This window comes from Fusarium poae, chromosome 1 (genome assembly GCF_019609905.1).
Source record: "Fusarium poae strain DAOMC 252244 chromosome 1, whole genome shotgun sequence".
In the NCBI taxonomy this organism is placed as follows: Eukaryota; Fungi; Ascomycota; class Sordariomycetes; order Hypocreales; family Nectriaceae; genus Fusarium; species Fusarium poae.
The window spans coordinates 9,633,866-9,649,144 of NC_058399.1; the positions used below are offsets into that span (position 1 = coordinate 9,633,866).

General features: G+C 49.0%; 3 protein-coding genes across 3 annotated transcripts; 2 read left to right on the plus strand and 1 right to left on the minus strand.

Annotated features, from left to right (window-relative positions):
• Positions 1-1,585: 1,585 nt before the first annotated feature.
• FPOAC1_003113 (uncharacterized protein) lies at positions 1,586-3,560 on the plus strand (the record flags this gene model as incomplete). The annotated part of the gene is made up of 4 exons (XM_044847685.1): positions 1,586-1,847; positions 1,916-2,334; positions 2,392-2,541; positions 2,601-3,560. The coding sequence occupies 4 exons, from the start codon at positions 1,586-1,588 to the stop codon at positions 3,558-3,560; spliced, it is 1,791 nt and encodes a 596-aa protein (XP_044713601.1).
• Positions 3,561-5,050: 1,490 nt separating this feature from the next.
• Positions 5,051-7,920, minus strand: FPOAC1_003114 (uncharacterized protein; the record flags this gene model as incomplete). The annotated part of the gene is made up of 6 exons (XM_044847686.1): positions 5,051-6,906; positions 6,961-7,139; positions 7,189-7,356; positions 7,412-7,686; positions 7,746-7,812; positions 7,886-7,920. The coding sequence occupies 6 exons, from the start codon at positions 7,918-7,920 to the stop codon at positions 5,051-5,053; spliced, it is 2,580 nt and encodes an 859-aa protein (XP_044713602.1).
• Positions 7,921-10,677: 2,757 nt separating this feature from the next.
• FPOAC1_003115 (uncharacterized protein) lies at positions 10,678-11,911 on the plus strand (the record flags this gene model as incomplete). Its single annotated transcript, XM_044847687.1, has 3 exons — positions 10,678-10,720; positions 11,685-11,853; positions 11,908-11,911. The coding sequence occupies 3 exons, from the start codon at positions 10,678-10,680 to the stop codon at positions 11,909-11,911; spliced, it is 216 nt and encodes a 71-aa protein (XP_044713603.1).
• Between the last annotated feature and the right edge of the window lie 3,368 nt (positions 11,912-15,279).

Here is a 15,279-nt window from a genome sequence, read left to right on the forward strand (position 1 = left end):
GTGCCTGTTTAGTTTCCCCATATTGATTGCCGCGGCTCCGCTGTCTCTTCATCTTGAATCACACCATTATCCATCCAAGCCTCCAACCTATTTATGAGCTGCTGTCCTGACAAGTCATCAAAACCAAGCCACATGATCGATACTTGTTGTTACGCGCCGTCGTGCCGCCGCCCCTCAGCCTCTACTACGTTGTATGAGTTATTTCTCGCATTTATTCCGCTCTCAATCCTCTCAGTTTATATGTACTACCTACGGATAGTTTATCCTCATTTAGAACTCATAAATATTTGACCCATACGTCATGTCTCACTTTTGATCTTGACAGGGGTTGTTAAGCTTTCACCAAGCTCTGATCGCCGGTCCGCCCTCGACGGATGTCGCGTGTCAATTGGGAATGATTTACTGCATGTCAAAATTGCTTTTTCTTTTCCTTCGGTTACGGTACTGCTAGTAGCCAAGCCAGTTCGACTTTTCACCGCAAAAAGAAAAGACACCGAATGGTATGAATCACACAACATCTGCAGCTAATATGCATGTCTGTCACGGCCCTAACCGATAATTCCCGTGTGGCACGGCCTAGACTTGTCTTTTTTACTTTTTTCTTGCAGGGCTGTCCTAACGCTCGCTTCAACGCACGATATGATATGGTGTGTATAGATATTATTTATTTGTATCTGTTATAGGCACTATGTACGGAACAACCACAATTGAATGAGCACGCCTTTCACCTCCACAGAAAAAAATCGGCATTAGAAGCACATGATGCCATGTTAGCGGTCAATATTGCAGCTGCCACGTCGATGATCTGCTTCATACATAAGCTCTAGATGCTTCATGGTCTGTGTTTGGTCTACAGTCCAGACTCCCCGACTTTTGTCTCCATCTCCTGCAGTGGCACGGGGCGCTTGTAACCGAGACAGATACAGGGTCTTTTCTACTGTAGGTTGTACCTTAGCAGCCTATCAGTGGGCTATTTGGATGGCTGAAGCCGACATCTCAGATTACTACTGAGCAAACGTTAAATTCTCCTCGAGTCTCATGCGGTGAGCGACCCTGTAATGTAGCCTTATGTACTATTATAACCATGCTGTTTTAAAAACTGACACTATTCCTTAACAGCATAATAACAAACATATAATGGATCTCGATTAAATAACATTTCTTATTGACCGCACTTTCAGCCCATGTTCTCAACAAAACTTCAAACAATAGGCCGTTTAAACAGATTTGTCACACCGGTGTAAAATATTCTCTTCGGAGCAAGCTGTGGCATTAACCTTTTGGTCTCGGCATAAAAACCACCGAAGTCAAACGTGTCCCGGTCCAAGTTGTCGGCGTTTTTGCAGTTGAGCCTCCGGAGCCCCGGACCTCCACACTCCGGGCTTCTTATCGTGATAAGCATTACAAACGTCATCGCGGCTCACAGCGACAACATAGACCTCGCACACGTCATTTTCACGACTCCCTCCATAGACATCCGCTGGCATCTAGACTGTTTTCTTCGTTTGATAGAGATTAGATTGATATTTTGGGGTTACACATTCCGCTCGTTTCTACCTAGACAGCACCACACCTTGATTGGGTCATGACTTCTCTGGTGCAACCATCCGGCCCCGGCTCCGGCAGCGCCACGCCCGGTCCGTCCTCTAATGTCCGTAAAGACCCGCCGAGTACTACGGAAGAAACTCCTTTGCTCGGCGAGTCTAGCTCCAGCTCGTCCCTCAGATCGAGTACGCAGAAGGATAGCAATTCTCGCCATGTCGAAGATGCTCAATCCAAAGTGCAGATCCCGCTCGCCAGGGGGGTCGCCATAGGCTTGAGTTTGTGGCTTCTCATCTTCCTAACAGGTACAAGGACATTCGTCCCAGATGTTGTCTTCCTAGCTCTCATTGCTATTATGCTAACACGCTCCTAGCATGCAACATGTCTGGCATGACCTTGATTCAAGGTGCTATCGCTGCTCAATTTGACTCTGATTCATCCGCCATGTGGTTCACCGGCGCCTATCTCATCCCAATGTCCTCTCTGGCACCTGTAACAGGTCGTCTAGCTACCATCTTCCCACCTAGGACTCTCATTCTCCCTATTGCGGCTCTCATAGCAACAGGCGGTTTTGTCTGCACAGTCTCGACTTCCTTCGGAGCGTTTGTTGCTGGAAGAGTCATTGCAGGCACAGGTGCTGCTGGTGTCCTGTCCCTTGCTATCATAATTGCAATCGAATTGGCGAGTGAGAAATCAAGAGGTCTTGTTCTGGGCTTAATAAACGCAGGTTTCACTGCCGGGGTTTCCTTTGGGGCGATTGTGTTCGGGGGCCTGATGCCGGTCATCGGATGGGTAAGAAACAGCCTTAGATTCATCGTAAAAGAAAACAATGTTAACCAAATTATTTAGAGGCCATTGTTTTGGGGACAGATCCCCTTTGCCTTCGCCACAGGCTTGGGGGTGTTCATCAGTATACCTGCCGCCGCCGAACCACACGACAACAAGACTCCTCTCAGGCAGAAACTTGCCCGAATAGACTATCTAGGGGCTACACTTTTGGTAAGCTCTTTGGCTTTCATATACATGGTATAGCAAGACTCACTAACTCGCGTGTCAAGACTACATCAATTGTCCTCTTCCTCTATGCGATTGCAGATGAGATTCAGATCTTACCTCTTTGTCTTGCACCCGTCATCCTTTTGCTCTTCCTCTCTGTGGAAATTTGTTTGGCCACAGACCCTATCATCCCTATAAAGGTGCTCTCCTCGCCAGGTATCCTCTTTTCGTGTTTTGCTCAGCTAGGCCTCATGATTGCCCGCTGGAGCGTCCTCTTCTACGCGCCTATTTTCATGCTCGCAGTCCGCGGCTCGTCTCCTGCTGCTGCAGGTTCTATCTTGATACCAACAAACATCGGTTTCGGCCTGGGAGGCATCCTCGTCGGTTTATTTCATGTTCGCCGCAATGGTGCATTCTGGCTACCATCCATCTCCGCTCTGGTCATCTTCACAATCAGCACGTATACACTGTCGCTCATCAGTACTACCAGCCTCCCTCTGGCCCTGTTCATCGTCGTCGTGCTGATCAACGGCCTTGCGACTGGCGGGGGAGTCAACTATACTCTTGCACATATTCTGCACCTGAGTTTCGATGATACCCGCTATATTGCTACCAGTCTACTAGGCACGTTCCGGGGTTCTGGGTCGAGCTTTGGAACAGCCGTGGCAGGCGGAATATTCTACCGTTTCCTTCGAGGCAGTCTAGAAGTTGGGTTCCTCCAGCTAGACGGCGGTGAGCGGTTGAGCGATGATCGACAGCGTTTAGTCTCCAGCCTTGTTAATACCCCAGGACTGGTTCATAGCGGTGGTTTAAGTCGCGCTGAGCAAAAGATAGCGATCGAAGGCTATGCCGGGGCCACCAGGGGCGTCTGGCAGTCCATGGCTGCGCTCGGTGTCGTTGTTGTTCTGTTTCAAACTTTGACAGGCAAGAAAGCGCCCGATGACAAGCGGGAGGCTGATCATGTCGATGAAGAAACCGCAAGGGTGATTGTGACGGAAAACGAGGGTGTCGGCGAAGCATGAGAGCTGAGGCCCAGGGTGTTTGAAGTAACATTTTAGAGTTTGACATGGTGTTTAGCGTTTTGAAGAGTGATCTATTCTTGGTATTGTAGCTCGACTGCCTGTCTTGATCATTGACATGACTCGGCTGTGGGCAAAGCATGGGCCTAGCGCCATTATAGAGTTTGCATCGGTAGCTGTTGCAGGCGTAACTGACAATGATTCAAACATTGTTTTCAAACAATGTTTGCTGCATAGCACTGGCCTTTTCCATGACGATGGAATCTGTATGTTTCTGGAAACATGTTGCAAGCGTACTAGTAAAACAGTATGTGTCGGAACTTCGGCCTGCACCGAGCGATCCACCACCATGCACTGATCAGAGATATGCCATGAAACGTGAGCGTGTCAAAAGTGTCGGGATCGATTTATGCTGCTGTAAGCTTTGCATAGATAGAATCATAACTCACGCATTAGCTATGTCTAGGTACATGGAAATGTACATATGGTGTTTTGCATAAATACGGTACAGGAACCCAGCCGATCCAATCACAAAATTGATAGAAGACACTATTCCAGTACAAGCTAGACAAATTACTAACCTACTAAGTTACTTGGCCGAGGTTACACTCCCTGTCAAATCTCGCTTTCTTCTCGCGGAACCCTTGATTCGCGACGCAGCGGGCCGTCAGCCCCAATATGAGCCAATGTCTAAGCTTATTTGGTCTCTCACTTACCACATTCCATATTCACACGCACCAGCATCAATACACAATCAATCATCCTGAGTTCAAGGTCCCACATGTAAATCACTCCCGGATCCTGGCAATGCAACGCCGTTAGACAGATCTCGCCTGTTCGCACTAGTGAGAAAGCTTCTCTCAGATTCGTCACCTTCTGTATCCGTAATACTAACTTGACCTGGACATGGCAGCACGATCTATGTTGTATTCTCCGCTACCACCTGAGATGCTAGCACTGCTACGGCAACATTATCTGTGCCTTCTCCCTGCCCAAGTCGGTTATGATCTTCAATAACAAGCGCTCCAATACTAACCCTGAAATCTTTTTTCAGAGTTTACCACGCCATCACCATCGTTTGACGTCGACCGTTTCTAACAGTGTTGAAGAGCACGAATTCGAGGACAGGACTCGCTGGATGTTTTGTTTCCATTTTGTTTTATATTCGTATCCCATCATGTCGGAACTAATATACAGTGGCTATGCTTTTCCCGAGTGTTTCATCAAAGTGCTCATTGTTTTCTGATGGGGATCCTGCCCTCATGATACAATCCTTTGTCTCGCCCATGTATGTGCGCCTGTAAATGCTGCAAATATCCGTTGCGCCCCAATGCTGAAAAAAAGATATGCTAAATTTAGAACAACCCTCGCTACAAGAAAAGAAGGAGGAGGGGAAAGAAGAGAAGAGAAGAAGAAGAAGAAGAAGAGGGAAAGTAGCTGAAACATCTTTCGCAATCGAAACACAAACGTATTCCCATCGCTCAACCCCGTACTCAAACATTCGTGCCGGAGTTTCCAAGGAAAAAGTCAATATCGCCCCCATGACCGTTTTGAGCTCGGTGCTCATTCTCGGCGAGCTGTTCCAGGAGGGCCAAGAACGGATCCTTCTCTTCCCCTTGACCCGTTCCAGTGCTACCATTGTTGCTCCGGGCTCCGGGGCTTCCTGCTACCGCTCTAGTCTGTGCAAGGTGCAACTTGCCATGGCTGTCGTCGGCTTGCCAGACGGCAGGACTGCCAAAGGCATTCGTCGGCACTGTTCCAAACATTGCATCATAACCTCCGTTGGCCTCGTTGATCATACCCGGGCCAGAATTGGTAATGCTCGATCCAGAGCCATAGCTATATGGCGGGCTAAAAGGTGCACCTCCGATCTGGTGCATGTGGTGAGATGAAGAAACGGCGTGTGACGTAGGCGACATGTTGAAACCCGCAGCGGCGGCAGCAGCAACTGCAGCGTTGTTCGAGGATGCATCGCTCATGTGTTCATGCATAGTATACATATCATGGTTTTCAAGATGACCTGGAAGCGATGTGGGGGTTGTAAGGAGACCAGGAGATGAATGAGGCATTCCTCCAGGTGCGTATGAAAACGATCGACGGGCAGTGCCTGGCGTAGGAAGGCCCGTGGCAGAGGGTGCGAGGCTTGATATCACCTTCACATCAGGCCGCCTACGGTTGATAGGACCGGGCGGTGCTGTGTTCTTGCGTTTGAGGCTGGGACGCTGTGGCCTATCAATGCTTCGTAGCGTTCCCTCGCCCGCCGGTCCAGCAACCATGTCAACTCCGACGTCTGAAAGACGAAGATTGGCTGCATCAAAGCTAAAAGATGGACCACCAGGCCCCCCTATGTTTGAGTAACGATCAAAGAAGTCTTCGCTGTGGAACCCAGGTGTGTATCGCATTGAGCTGCGTGCTAGCGCCTTCACCAATTCTCCATGAGCGTGGCTGATGTCCTGCAGTGTTTCGCGCTGATGCTGTACTGTGGCCCAGGCGTGTCGAAGGTCATTAAGGAACTGCATCTCACTAGAAAGAAACTCTGCTGCAGAGCTAAAGACGTTGACCTCGCCATGGCTTCCTTGCTGGCTGTAGTGGGCGCCGTGAACATGAACTGTGCCTGCTGTACAGACACAGTATCCCACAAATGCAGGCCAGTCAACAATTGCCGACTGCTTCCCTAATTGAATTAACTCCATAATTGCATTGGCATGAAGGAAACACATGTTGGTAGCTTCGATCTGCCATGACTGATGCTGTCCTGTTTCAGCCAGCTCTGCTAGATCGATAGGAAGGAATGGCCTGTAGATCAGACAGTGAATGAGATGGTAAATGAGTTTGCTGAGCAATAATATGGTTCCGTCGGCCTGTCTGAACAGTGTGCCAAGGTTCGAGAATGCGTCTTCGGTCCCAGAAGCCCAAACATCGAGATCCTGGCGAATCTTAGAAATGGTGGACAACGTGTGCCATGGAAAGTGGGAATCAGCTTTGACGCCACCAGCGGCCAAATACCGATTTGTGTTTCCGAGAACGCGTGTGATATCAATGAGCATACCCATGCTTCCTTGAGGCTTCTTGTCGCTACCTTGGAAATACTGCAGATTCGACCCAGTCTGGAAGAATTCCCCTTCAACAGGGAGGGAAGCTGAGTTAGGGGACCAGGATGGAAGGCGTAACATGATGGTGTTGTCGCTAATCAGGCTTGGTCGCTTGGAGCCAGTTGCTTGGAATCGGTCAAGTAGATAACAAGTCCAGAACAATCGACGTCGCATCTCTCGTTCGACTGGCGTCATGCGTGCCTGGCCGTCGGTCTCCTTGTGTATCTCGAGCGCCATGGCCATACCGGTGGCACTCGCTTGAACTTGTTAGCATACATCCTTATACACTTCAAAATAGCATCGGCTCTTACTCATGAGCATATAAGCTTTCTTTCCTTTGCCGGTTGCAGTAAAGGCACTGACCAGCAGTAAAAGTGCCTGTAGTCCATCTATCGAAGGTTCGTCTGTATCGATTTCCCGCCTAGCCCGTGCTGCGAAGTCTTCACTTAGATTAGCAGCCGCTTGATATCCACTGGCGTCGGTGGTATGTCTAAGAAGGGTCAGTTTGGGGGGGTCCGTGCTATTGAGGGGGAACGCACCTCGCCGCCACCGCCGAAATAGCAAAAGACAAGAATGTCGGGAGTTGGTTAAGTTGATGTCTTTGTCGAATGGAAGACTCATCGACAATGTAATATGGTTTGCCATGAAATCTTGAAAAATAAGTGTCAAGGAGAACCTCAGCCTGGGCAGGAGGTGGCGATAGATCGCTAAAGTAGTGAATTAGTTATGCTGCCAACGTGATGATAGACATGGGAAACGAACCGAGCTACTGGAGAAAGTGAGCCAGCATCTACTGAAGAGCCAAGTTTTGCAAACGACTTTACAGCCTCGGCAGCTTGAGAGCCAGAAGCTTCAACATCCCCCACTTCAGGCAGATTTGAGGTCGCAAGCGACGCATCGTCCTCGCCCTTTTCTCTCAATTTTGCCTCGAGTCCATCTACCCTTTTCAAAAGCGCTTCCAGAACGTCTGTCTTTGGTCCACGTTTCTTAGGCACAGCATCTGCGTCTTGATTAGCATACTTGGATGGGCTACTAGACTCAAAAGCGCAGTGGGAACAACATCAATCGCGACGGCATCGTTTTGGGATAATCTTACCATAAACACAGGGACATTGGAAAACCTGGCAAGCTTCACAAGATGGCCGCAGTCGATTGCACTTGATCTGTTGCATTACTAGTTAGAATCAGGACAGTTGAAATTCGATGGTTTGTCTTGCCTTGCGCTTTCGACATGACTTGCAGTTCATGGATTCCCGCGGTTCATTGCTCATGCGTCGAGTAGGAAGGCGTTCAATCCCAACTTGGGGTCTAGAAATAGCCACGGGGTGGACTCCAGTCATATGAGGAACGTTCATTGCGTCGTACATGGAAGTGGTCATGCCTGAGCTGACGAAAACGAGTGTGGTGGTCGGGGTGGTGATTTGACGGGTCGTGCGTAAACTTGTTGCCGTTTTAACGAAATTCGGTGTCGTAAATAGAAAAGATTGGAAGGAATAAGAGACAAAGATGTGTTGAAACGGTGTGCGAAGTCAAACGTCGTTGATCATTCCAAGCACCGTCAAGTTCAAGCACTCTTTAGAGCGTGTGCCTGCAGAGCTCAGTTCGTTGGTATATATTGTTTGCGAGTGAACAACGATATTGAAGATGATGTAAACAAGGCGGTGTTCTGCCAAAATTCCCAGTGGCATAAACAGAAATGAAGACGGAAATGGAAGGAGAAAATCGAGCCTTGAAGTAAGGTGAATGTCGCTGAAGCAGATGGGCGCCAGCATGGTAGTATAATAACTTCGGAGACCCAGAATTGAACGACTGACCCGACCCGACCCCAGTCGCCGGTCTCATTCTGGTCGTTGCCAATGTGGAGGTGGCTAGTGACAGGACTGGGGTGTGGGCATGAATGATGAGATGGTGGTGTCGATGTTGGGACTGAACAAGGTGGGGAAACGGAGGTCAAGATTGAATCCCTTTGTGGACGCCGTTTTCAAATGCTGGCTCTACCATAGTTGCCCGACAGGCATGGTTCCGGTGAATTTGAAGCCAGGGCCTACAACCCTCTAAAAGGCAGAAAGCACGTTTTGCTGCAGTATCGCAGTGCACCTGGATGGCAAGCCGACAGTGGTGAAGAGAACGTGGTCACCCCCAACAGAGACAACAGACTAATCACCCCCAAATAAGAGTAGTAACCTAATACCCCCCAAAGCACCAAACCGGGGAACTGCATGCCCTGACGCCGTTCGTCTTCGATATCCTCACAAGTGTACATAGCATTAGCCGGAGGTTTCTGTCGATCCTGTCTGTTTTCTCCTGCATCTACTGTTTGATGCTGGACAGGTATGGGATACGCTGACTTGATCGAGCCATGGGACCCGTGCTCGGTCTCATTCCAAACGTTCGCTCATCATCGCTCCTTTTTTTGTTTTTGTTTTTTTTTCACGTAGCGGCCCTGGAAACCAGACTCCTTGTATGGATTGTACCAGACTGGACGTCTCGTTGCCACCAGATTGACAAGGACCAGTACCTACGACAAGTACGTGTGTATTCATTTGTGCCAGGGACACATGGCCATGCGGGTCCAAAGGGAGTTCCGTAACCAGAAACTCGGGCTCCCATTAGCGAAAGTAACAGGGACAAGGTTGGCAGCGATTGGAAGTAATTGGAAGCACTTCATCTCACGATTTGTGATAGCGGCTTGCCTGACGGCTGGATCCTGTAACAGCCAGAGCAGCAGGGTGCCGCTCCATCTGAGATACGCCCTATCGCGGCTTTTGTCTTCGGGATTCCGACGAAAAAGCACTGTTGCTTGTAGAGCATGAGCAGCTCCTCCGTTGCTCTTTGACAACTTCACAAGCTGAGACTACCTTAACCAGGGGCTTTCATCAAAGGTCAAGACCAATGCCGGACCCAAGCCAACGGGTCTCCGCGGGATACACGATGCATCGGTAGGGACCAAGCCCTTTGGGATAGTACGTGTGAACCATGGAAGTCAGACGAGTCGTGAGAAAGCTTCGCTCTGTCGATGTTCCAATGTGGGCGGAGTTGCTGGGAGCCCAGGTAGACCAGGTAGGTGATAATCCTGGATGTGATGTCAAGCATCAGGGCGGAAAATGGTAGGGTAGAGGCGGTCCAAGCTTGTTCTTGCCTACCTACCTATGTACTTACTTGTCATTTCGTAGCTACCGTCCAAGCTTTGCTTCTATCTACACATAGTGGCTTCCAATGACACATGGCTGATCGAATAAAGGAAAGAAGGGCCTAACAGCCGGTGCAAATAGAAGTTGCAATCTAGGGAGGGGGGCGTTCTAGGTTGTTCCTGGTTTAGCGGACACTTCGCTTAAGCATAGCGGGAACCATGTTGTTTGGGGCTCCCATAACTGGGGCGGCAGGGGCATCTCTAACAGCTAGGGAAGAACGGGGCCGAAGGAGCGGACGACGAGCTGGAAAGATGCGATAGGCAGGTTTAGATCTGTTCGTGCCTTTTCGGTGAGCCTGAAACTCCCGAGGCAGGATCTAAGAGAATCTGTCACAACCTAAAGTTGATATCATAGTCGAACAACTTGAGCTTCGCGTCGTACAGCATTCATCGCATTGAGGTTTTCTACCCACCACGCGCTCGTACCTGCATACACCGTTTCAAACATGCAAGGCAAGTAGGAATAGAACAGAACAAAACAAACTCAGTATCTATGTCGTCACTCCTCTCGCAACTAGAGAGAGGGCCTTAACCAATAACTGAGACGACTCTCCAGCATCCAGTCTGGCTTCTTTCCCCTCGCCTCCGCTTACAACGACAGACCGCTCATCGAGATCCTGGTTATCACGTCTCATCCTGATTTTCAACATCTGATGAGCAGATCCATCACTTACGTGCATCATCCTAGGATCCCCATCAATAGTATGCTCTCCTAAGTCACAGTGCGTTTGTTCCCGTACGGGCTACTACCTCGACACTGTCAATCCTGGCTTGGCTACTTGGGTCATCGGTCCCTTCCACCGATAGACTGGTTTTTCTATCGAGCCTTCATGCGGATATGCAAATCTCAACTACTATGTACGTATCTTATTCGCCCTGGAGTGAGTCGATGGGGACGAGATCTTCCCACACATTCATGCCCCTGACTCTGGATCACCAACTCTCATGTGCCCCTTGAGGCTGTTCATGTTGCGGGTCTTCAACGGGAACTACCTAGGTAGTGCACATTACTTCCGGAATTACGGACGGCTTACACCCTCTAAGCTTTTAAGACTCGACCAAAGGAATAGCGGGTCAATAACCATTTGGGATCCTATCCCAAGCGCCACGAGTTGTTCCAAAACACGATAGCCACTACCGCAACGGTTCCCATAATTCCTTTTTCGAATACCCTGCTACAATAAGGATACGTCTGCGGTTCCCGAAGAACCCTTTTAGCGCTGTTTACATGGCATCGAGCTCCGAACGAGACACGATGCGGCGAAGACGCTCCACTTGAGTATATGCCCACAGGGCAGAGTGGCTCACCGGAGCCGAGAGGGGTTCCTAGCAATTTGAAGACAATTGAGCCCATTCTACAGAGTAAAAGGCTATCGAATACCACATGTCCTCATCATATCCACTGGTATTGTGGTTTAGAAAGCACCGTTAGGCTTCCCTATGTCTCACAGATCGGCACTGCTCAACTATTATGATCTGGTCAGGGCAGCAGGGCTGCACAATCAACTCTGAACAGACAAAAGCAAAATAACGTTAACCGACAGAGTACAGAGTACACAGCGAGTAATCGGACCTGCATAAGTGGAGCTAGCGGGCATTTCTTGCGTATGTACTATCTAATATGTACAGAGCATGTAGGGGCAGCCCTGCATTACATGAACAAGTTGATGTGACCATCGATCTCCATCTTACTCCCTACAGTAGGCTGACAATCCTTAGCGTGAATCAGATCATCATATACTCTATTACTACTCTGTATACTGGCACTTTTGAGTGTGAGCTTGAAGTTATCATGAGGCTAACGACCTGGTTAGTATCGGCGCTTGGTGTGTGCTTTCTTCATAGGCCTCAGTATCGGATTTGTTACCCAAATTCGGTCTCCAGTCCGTTTCACACCCCTGGAGTTGGTCGTGGATCTGCCGGGGCCCTTGTCAATCCACGTTCAAGTGGCTTTAGCTGTCACACTAGGCCTCGCCTCGATTCTATACCCTGTCGTCTGTCGAGGTATTGTACAGTAATACGGATACCACATATGATATTACGACGCCATGCAAACTAATATTCACAGTTAAGGCTGGCCAATGCATCGCGGCGTTGCATATCGAATGCCGAGCCGACGTTTTACATAGTCAAGATGGAAGAATAGGCTAAGCCCAACAAGTTCCCGGCTTGCGAAGTACCCACAGCTGTCAGTTTGGCGAATGACCAAGCTTGGCGCTATCGTCTTCCAGAAGTGCAAGGCACAAATCTACCAGGTCTCTCAATGCCGGTCTCTTTGCCCTTCTTCGACTCCAGTGGGCGGTCCTCCGTTTTACCCCAGGAGCCCGATTCCCACACGGTACGCATTATCGAACCATTCTCACCCTTTGGCTACTGGAACTGGCAGAACATGAACTCATCGAGCTAGCAGCTTAAACACTCAAAGAAAATGTCAAGCGATTCACCTAAACATGAAACCAGTCGTCTCTGGCTCATCGTCTGAGATTCAAACACACAGTCTATCATTCTTCACAGGAATTGACGACAGGAAGCTAATGTCTCGTTCCGTTGTATTTACTAGTCCATACATCTTTATGTTTGCCCTTGTTCAACTTGAAGAGCCAACTCTGATGGCAGTCCAAATTACTGTCAGCGATAAGTTTCGGGATACAAAGTCAAGAGGTAAAAGTACGCATGACACGGGCCAGACAACCAAAGCATTTGCATCATATCCCGCCCTTGCGTAGCGTGTATAGGTTCTCGAACAGCGCCGACTCACATTTACTCAGCATTGTCTTTCCCTTTCTCGTCACGCTTCTACAAATCGTCCAATAACTGCCCCAGCAGCTTATCCATACGGGCCAAGACTACAAACAAAATGGGACGAAATATCCTGGCACATCGGATTCGGGATATTCCCTGTCAACAGCCGCCTTACGCTCACAGTCCACCTTTGCTTCATAGTCCTTCAAGATATTTGGATTAGCTTGTCGCCGGCTCGGACGCATCTTCCGGATCCAGGTCAAGCTCGGTACTCTTCTGTATCGACCTACATATGTAACGATGGGTATCGGTCTCAGGACGCATAGTTACGGGTCGAAGGCTCATATGTACTGAGTCTTGTTCTCCACCGACATGTGGAGGTTCTCCAGCTTACCTCTGACAAAGTTCAGGTACCTATTGGCAGGACCTTTCAACTCGGCAGTTGGGATTACAGTCACTGAATTGTAGCGAACGTTGGATTCTGGAGAAAACGTTGAGAATGGACCCAGGAGGCGATCCTGCAACCTGCCTGATGTCCCGGGATCGTGGCCTCGCTTGGTTATCGAGTGGCATAGCTACCTTTCTCTGCTTAGGCAATGCATGTAGCTGCATTTGGCCGGTGATACCATCTGCGGTACCACAACTAACTGCAATTGAGGTAGGTCCATCATGTTATGCCCTGGAGCCTATAAGGCTAAGTGTAACTCTTGGCCTGGATTGTGTTTCTGATCCGTATCCCCCATGTGGACGTATATTACGTTGATCATGGCCAGTTCGACTCGAAAGCCAAGAAAAACTGACGAGTCGAAGCCATACATACTCGTGGGGACATAAACAGCGGCGTGTGTATGCATCTTCCAAGCTCCTGATCGTTATTGAGAAGGCGCTTATGCTTGTTTTTGCGCTTTTATGTGTACTGTATCGCTATCATCACATCCCCACTCCCCCCTTGAATCACCTTAATTTGATATCTTGAGTTTGAGTCCTTGACGTATTGATTCGCCTACAGGTTTCCGTCATGGTAACCTTTGCAGTAAAACGGGTCTTTGGTCTTTGAATTCGGCCTGATACATTTTGACGTTGGGCTTGTTTTCAAACGTATCGCTAACCTATCTAGTTTTCATAGCGGAGATGTTTACTTCTGCAAGCAAGCCCACATGCGTCCGGCCTTCTTGCCAGGCAGCGTTAGAACATTTCCCTGATCCAGGAGAGCTGCAGAGTGGCTCACGTCTAGAGAAAGTCCCTGCCCGCAATCTGTTGTGGCAAACAATCTAGTGCTGGCCACGCATAAGGTGTTATGGTTTGAATGGCGCCCCCTGTTAAGACGCATGGGAGGGTCCTCTAGCAATCATCTGAACTTGCTAAACCTGGGGGAGCACGGTATTGTTTCGCTCATCCCATCTTCCATCACTTCTGGATACATAGTTCTTTGTCCATACATTCATATAATGACATACGTGAACACTCTTCGTACTCCCATGCTTTGGCACCGAATCTTGTCCAAGTTGTTTTGCGATTACCACAACTGCATCTTCTCCCCCAGACACGGTACAAAATGCCCCCGTGTGCATACCAATCTTGGCTGCTTGGCTGCTACTGTTAAGCATCCGGCCTTCAAGTGCACTCTGCAAGTCAGTCGATATATGGAAAAGCCATTTCTTGGCTTCAGCGTCGAGTTCTACTCAATCTCTATGGTTTACAGGGTGTCCCGAAACGAGAAAAAGTAATTCGGTTGACCCCTGGTCATCATCAGGTGTCCTTTTATCTCTCCAATGTCAGACACGTTGTGCGAACTTGGCAGCTTTTACCCTTTAATTCATTATACTGTCTCATGTAAGGCACCTTCAAACTCGGTTACTGCTCTGCCCCCCTAATACAGTGATCGATTCCCCGTCACTTGTCGCCAAAAGAAACAAGCCGCTCATGTCTTAGATAATCGGGGAAGTTGGATACATAAGTTGTTCAGATGTTTACGAATGCCGACGACGCCGCTGGCGGCTACAGTCATTGACCAGGGTGAAGGCATCCCAATCAAGCGCCCTGATCCTCACACAGCGACTAACCCTATCTCATCGGGGGTCTGGACAATTCCCTGCAGAGGGGTGTCGTGGCTGTTTACAAGGGTTTGTGGGCATCTTACGCAGCTACTGCTCTGAGCCTTGTTGAGATCAAATGATGGTAACGGAATGACACTCTTGAGTGAACCCACACTGAGCTAATAAGACGTCAGAGCCACGGAAAAAAAGAACAAAGTTTGAATATCATCATGGATTCAAGCTTCGGTTGAATTAACCAGAACTGTCTAGGTAATATTCCACTGTCATATAGGGGACTTCCAATCCACTGGTTCTCGTATACACCCGTAATGATCATATCAAAGTAAATCGTACAAGGGCCTGTCTATACTTAGATGCGTATAGCCCACAGTAAGATAGGAACCACAGATCTGGCAGGTCCATAACGGAAAAATGAAACTGCAAGCTTCTACTTGTGGATGCCAGCAGGGCTAAATGGTGGTGACGAGGCGTCACGCCGTAACCGTTACAATAATAAGCCCACTCTGTCGGCCCTGTGCCTGTCCACCAGGGTCTTTTGTGCACCAGATCGACGTACTTCTGGATGTCACTGTAACCTTCGCTCAGAATGATCGCCTTAGTTGGCTCGGTTCACTTTGAGTTCCCTCTCACTGGAGCGCAAG